The sequence below is a fragment of the Talpa occidentalis genome, unplaced genomic scaffold (genome assembly GCF_014898055.3).
Source record: "Talpa occidentalis isolate TD23 unplaced genomic scaffold, MPIMG_talOcc4v2.1 talOcc4.16, whole genome shotgun sequence".
In the NCBI taxonomy this organism is placed as follows: domain Eukaryota; kingdom Metazoa; phylum Chordata; class Mammalia; order Eulipotyphla; family Talpidae; genus Talpa; species Talpa occidentalis.
This window is the reverse complement of record NW_023601653.1, coordinates 84,923,807-84,929,207: the sequence shown is the minus strand read 5'-3', so window position 1 is coordinate 84,929,207 and position 5,401 is coordinate 84,923,807. Positions and strand designations below refer to the sequence as shown.

The window sequence follows — 5,401 nt, the reverse complement described above, 5'->3', positions numbered from 1 at the left end:
AACCCCGCCGCCGCGCTCGTGGGGCGGCTCCCCCCGCGCGCCCGCCCCCCGCAGCCGCGACGCGGGGCGAATCGCCGAGGCGGGGCGGCCCCGGGGGGGCGGGCGGAGCCGGGCGCCGCCTCCCGCCGCGGAGCCGCATAAGTAGCCGCGCGCGGGGCTCGGCCGGGCGCTCCTGGGGCTCGCGGGCGGGCGGGCGGGCGGGCGGGCGGGCGGGCGGGGAGGGCGCGGGTCCCGCAGCCGGGCGAGCCAGCGCCCGCGCGGGGAGGGGCCGTCGGGCCGCATGGACGGCGCGCGCGTCCCGGGGGGCGCCGGCGCGGGGCCCGCGGGCAACCGCAGCGCCTGGGGGGCCAACGCCAGCGGGGCCGCGGGGGCGCGCGGGCCGGGCGCGCGGGGCGACGAGCGCGACGAGGAGCTGGCCAAGCTGGAGGTGGCCGTGCTGGCCGCCACCTTCGCCGTGGCCGTGCTGGGCAACGGGGGCGTGCTCCTGGCCCTGCGGCGCTCCCCGCGCAAGGCGCCGCGCATGCACCTGTTCATCCGCCACCTGAGCCTGGCCGACCTGGCCGTGGCCTTCTTCCAGGTGCTGCCGCAGCTGTGCTGGGACGTCACCTACCGCTTCCGCGGCCCCGACGGGCTGTGCCGCGTGGTGAAGCACCTGCAGGTGTTCGGCATGTTCGCGTCGGCCTACATGCTGGTGGCCATGACCGCCGACCGCTACATCGCCGTGTGCCACCCGCTCAAGACGCTGCAGCAGCCGGCGCGCCGCTCGCGCCTCATGATCGCGGCCGCCTGGGCGCTGAGCCTCGTGCTGAGCGCGCCGCAGTACCTGGTCTTCTCGCTGGTGCAGGTGGACAACGCCACCGGGACCTACGACTGCTGGGCCACCTTCGTGCAGCCCTGGGGGCCGCGCGCCTACGTGACCTGGATGACGGGCGGCGTGTTCGTGGCGCCCGTGCTCGTGCTGGGCACCTGCTACGGCTTCATCTGCTGCCGCATCTGGCGCAACGCGCGCGCCAAGGCCGCCTCGCACCTGCGCGCCGGCGCCCCCGACGCGGCCCCGGGCCGGGGGCTGCTCGAGCCCCGCGTCAGCGGCGTCGGCACCATCTCGCGCGCCAAGATCCGCACCGTGAGGATGACCCTGGTGATCGTCAGCGCCTACGTCGCGTGCTGGGCGCCCTTCTTCGTCACGCAGATGTGGTCCGTCTGGGACGAGACGTCCGTCTGGGTCGGTGGGTGTCAGACCCCGGGCGCGCAGGGGCAGGCTTGGGGGCGCGCAGGGGCAGGCTTGAGGGCGCGCAGGGGCAGGCTTGGGGGCGCGCAGGGGCAGGCTTGGGGGCGCCAGGAGCAGGCTTGGGGGCGCGCGCAGGGGCAGGCTTGGGGGCGCGCAGGGGCAGGCTTGGGGCGCGCAGGGGCAGGCTTGGGGGCGCCAGGGGCAGGCTTGGGGGCGCGCAGGGGCAGGCTTGGGGGCGCCAGGGGCAGGCTTGGGGGCGCGCAGGGGCAGGCTTGGGGGCGCCAGGGGCAGGCTTGGGGGCGCGCAGGGGCAGGCTTGGGGGCGCCAGGGGCAGGCTTGGGGACGCGTGCGCGCGTGTGTTTGTGAGTGTGTGAGCGTGAGTGTGTGTGTGTTTGTGAGAGAGAGAGAGAACGGATTTCTTTCCTCCCACCCCACAGGGCAATAGTTCTTAAACTGCATGACTAGGACTCCCCATCACACCTTGGGTGAAACTGTCCAAAAGGCAAATTTCTGGGGTCCTCGCCCCAGCCCTTTTGACTCCCTAGATCTAGAACGGGGTCCAGGAATCTGCGTTTATAGCGCAAATGCTCCCAAGAACACACATCCAGAAACCTGTACTGAAGTTGGCCACATAACCACAAAACAGGATTTAACAACTTTTTGCCAAGTCACTAAACGCTGTTCATACCCTGCTTTCAAATCTGTGCGTTTCAAGGAAATATTTTTACTGTACCACCTGTTTTTTGCTTGTTTGTGAAGTGTTGCAATTAAGATAAAAATGTAGAAATCACCCCAAGAGCAAGCATAACATGGACCTGTTTTCCTGAAGACGGGCCCTTGGAAAGTCCGGTGCGCTGGCAGCTGCTGCTCCACTTACCGTGATCTTTTTGTTTTTTCTAACAATCACTTTAGCACTTTTTCTCCTGATATTTCAAAACAGGATTATTGACAAACTGTAACTGTTAAACTCATTCTTCAGTCTCTTAGCCCCAATTTGATCACAGCTGCCCACTCTTCACACAACTCTTGCGATAGTTTACTGAGAATGTTCTCTACATTGAGTTTTAATTCCTTGCTTGAGTTTTAATTCCTTCACAAGCTAGAAAAAGTAACTTCACGAGACTTTACCCAAAAAATATTTTTAATTTTTTTTTTTTTTACTTTCAAATGATTTATTTATTTATACCCCAGGACTGTTAAGGGTAATATTGTCTCTGGAAAAAAAAAATCCCCTTTTCCGTAATAAAAAGTTTTCACACCAATCACAGGAATATTACTGACAACTGAAAAGCCTCCTTTTTGTTATTTGAGGTTAGGGTAGGGAGTAGCATGATGTACTCTGGGTATTAAATGTATAAATGAATCATTTGAGGATAAATTTAGTTCAAGCAAATAAAACCTCTTGCCTGGGTGCAATATCACTGAAATGAAAAATATAACACAACAATATATTTTTGGCTCACCACTTATCTTGCTTGATTTTAGCGGCCTCTTATTTCCAGTCAAATAAAAAAATTCAGTCTAATTTTGTTAGGATTTAGACACAATTACTAAAATTCTACTTATGCCTAGGTATGTTGATGATTGCTCTGTTTGAACACAGTCTTACTAGTGGATTATGATCCCTTTTAATAGTAATATTTAACACAAAGAATGATTAAATAACCTGTAATTCATTCTGGCGTAACAAGAGTGAGAAGACCCAAGTTGGTTCTTAATATCAAGGAAAAGTCATTATCTGCTATGAAAGGCTGTGATATTTATGAAGTTTGCCAGCACAAATTAACCTCAGATATTCCAAAAGTCCGCTGGAACTTCCTAATTCAGCTGTTCTCCTTAATATCATTTATTTGTTCATACCACAGAAAAGATGGTTTTCTTCTGAAATCAAAAGTTGTGTCTAACTACATAAGAAAACTAAAGTAAAATTTTGCATTGTTCAGGGACCTATTTCAAGTATTCTCTGCTACGTACTATACCTACTATAAGAATATATTTAATGATTAAAAACTTGAAACTACTAAACAGAGACAGTGCCACCCTTGCGCCTGAATTATTCAGATGAATACAGTTTGCTGCATGTGGTTATAGATTCTTGAAATCACATTCTGTAAGTGCTGGATTCACTAGGACATACTAGTGCTAATCAAGGCTACAAAAAATAATGATGGTTTATTTCACATTTTTAACTTATTGAAATTCCCATTCTTTCTACATAAATATTTTAATTGTGGTTTTAAAATATGTGAATTAATTTCAAGTTATCTTGCTTATTTGTAAAAAAATATTTTATCGCCAAGCAATTTCCATACACCACCCATTTCCCTGATCAATAAGTGAAATATTTCATTTTTATATTAATCATTTACTTTTCCTCAAATTTATTTATTAGCCAATAGAAAAATGAGCTTATGCAGGGCTCGCTCACTTGCATCTGACCATTTAAATAATCCCCCTTTATGTGTTTCATACAGAGTCAGAGAACCCGGTCGTCACCATCACTGCCTTGCTGGCTTCCTTGAACAGCTGCTGTAATCCCTGGATATACATGTTTTTCAGCGGCCATCTCCTCCAAGACTGCGTCCAAAGCTTCCCGTGCTGCCAAAGCGTGAAGCAAAAATTCCACAAAGAAGATTCCGACAGTGTGAGCAGAAGACAGACGACGTACACCAACAACCGGAGCCCCAGCAGCAGTGTGCGTGTGTGGAAGGACTCGCCTAAGTTCTCCAAGTCCGTCAGGTTCCTGCCTGTTTCGGCCTGAGCTGGGGGTTCCTGCGGCCTGACTCTTGCCGTGGGCATTTGGCCCCTGGGCTCCATGCAGCGAGGAAGCCAGAACAGATGAACTTACAGAAGATGCGCCTAGATCGAGTCCCTGGGGCGAGACCGGGTTTCTAGCTGCACTTTCGCACTGCTGTGAGCCAAGCTATGAATTGTTTTGTACAGAATGTTAATAAAAACACACTGTGCTGAAAAGTGCGGGCCTCGTTTCCAGAAATACAGCCCAAGTTATATTTGTAAAAAAAAACCATAACCGCCCCGGCCTCCTATTTTGTTACCAGATCGTGTTTCATTTTTTCCTTTTCTTTTTGTCCGACGTTATAAGGCTTGATTGACCTCGAGGTCAGAGAGTGTCCAGACACAGCGCTAAATAAAATGAGTATCATCTGACTTAGCGTTTGAAAGAAATTAGGTGAGACTTGAGAGAAATTGTTTCTGCCCAGTCACAGCTGGGTGTGCATCGGAAACGCAGGCTCAGCAGGTGGCCTGGAGGGGGTGGTGCTGGGCGGCCTGAGGACTTGAGCAGGGATGACCGTCCAGACAGGAGAGAGCTCTGTTGGAAGTCACAGGTCACCTAAATTTCAATAAGGTTAACTTTTAAACCGACAATTCCCTCCTTGAGGTTCCTCGTGTTTGCCTGTGAAAAGCTGGATGACTGAGCTAAGGAAGGTTAAAGAAAATGTTGTCAGATAGTGTATTTCCTCCCATTGCAAATACGATTTGTATGAGAACGATCCAATTTTATCAGCGAGTAGGAAAGGATTGCCTTAGACGTGACGGAGACGGTCTCCAGGACATTCTAAATCTGTTTCGCTTTTGACCAGGGCTATAAGGTATCTCGCGCTGTGCTGGAGATGAACAGTCTTTGCTTCACTTTTAGGGAACGTAGCTTCACAGATAAGAGAATCTCCTAAAAAGTGACTCAGGCTACGCTATGTCCCTTCACATCTAACTAAAAATGTCTCACCCTTTCCTTCTGATCTCCCACCCTCAACAGTCTCATGGCAAAGGAGAGGTTGCAGGGGGCATGAGGTTGGCAAAGAAGATGGCTCTGCACCTAGTGTGGCTTCCTTTGTTATCAAATGCATGACTTTTGGCAAATTATTTAAAAATATATCACGTCTCTATTTCCCTGACAAGATAATGGAGTTGGGGACACTGAGCTCACGGGGCTGTTGGGAAAGCAAAGTGAAATCAGGTGGATGGCAAGAGCTTTATGAACTGTCACCTGCCAAGAATACTAAAGGTTGCTTTTAATATAACAGTTACTTATAATAGAAACTGTTACTATACTAACAGTTATTTTTATAGAAAGATCTGGGATCTTCAGAACTGCATAACTTTTTCCTGTTTACTTTTCATTAGCCAGAAGTTGTCGCTTTTATGTATGGGCTA

At 51.3% G+C, this 5,401-nt stretch overlaps 1 protein-coding gene across 1 annotated transcript; it reads left to right on the top strand.

The window, feature by feature from the left end:
- The first annotated feature begins 280 nt into the window (after nucleotides 1–280).
- AVPR1A (arginine vasopressin receptor 1A) lies at nucleotides 281–4,245 on the top strand. The gene is made up of 2 exons (XM_037513325.2): nucleotides 281–1,226; nucleotides 3,703–4,245. Exons 1-2 carry the CDS (start codon nucleotides 281–283, stop codon nucleotides 3,987–3,989), a joined length of 1,233 nt encoding a protein of 410 aa, XP_037369222.1. The 3' UTR covers nucleotides 3,990–4,245.
- Nucleotides 4,246–5,401: the final 1,156 nt, after the last annotated feature.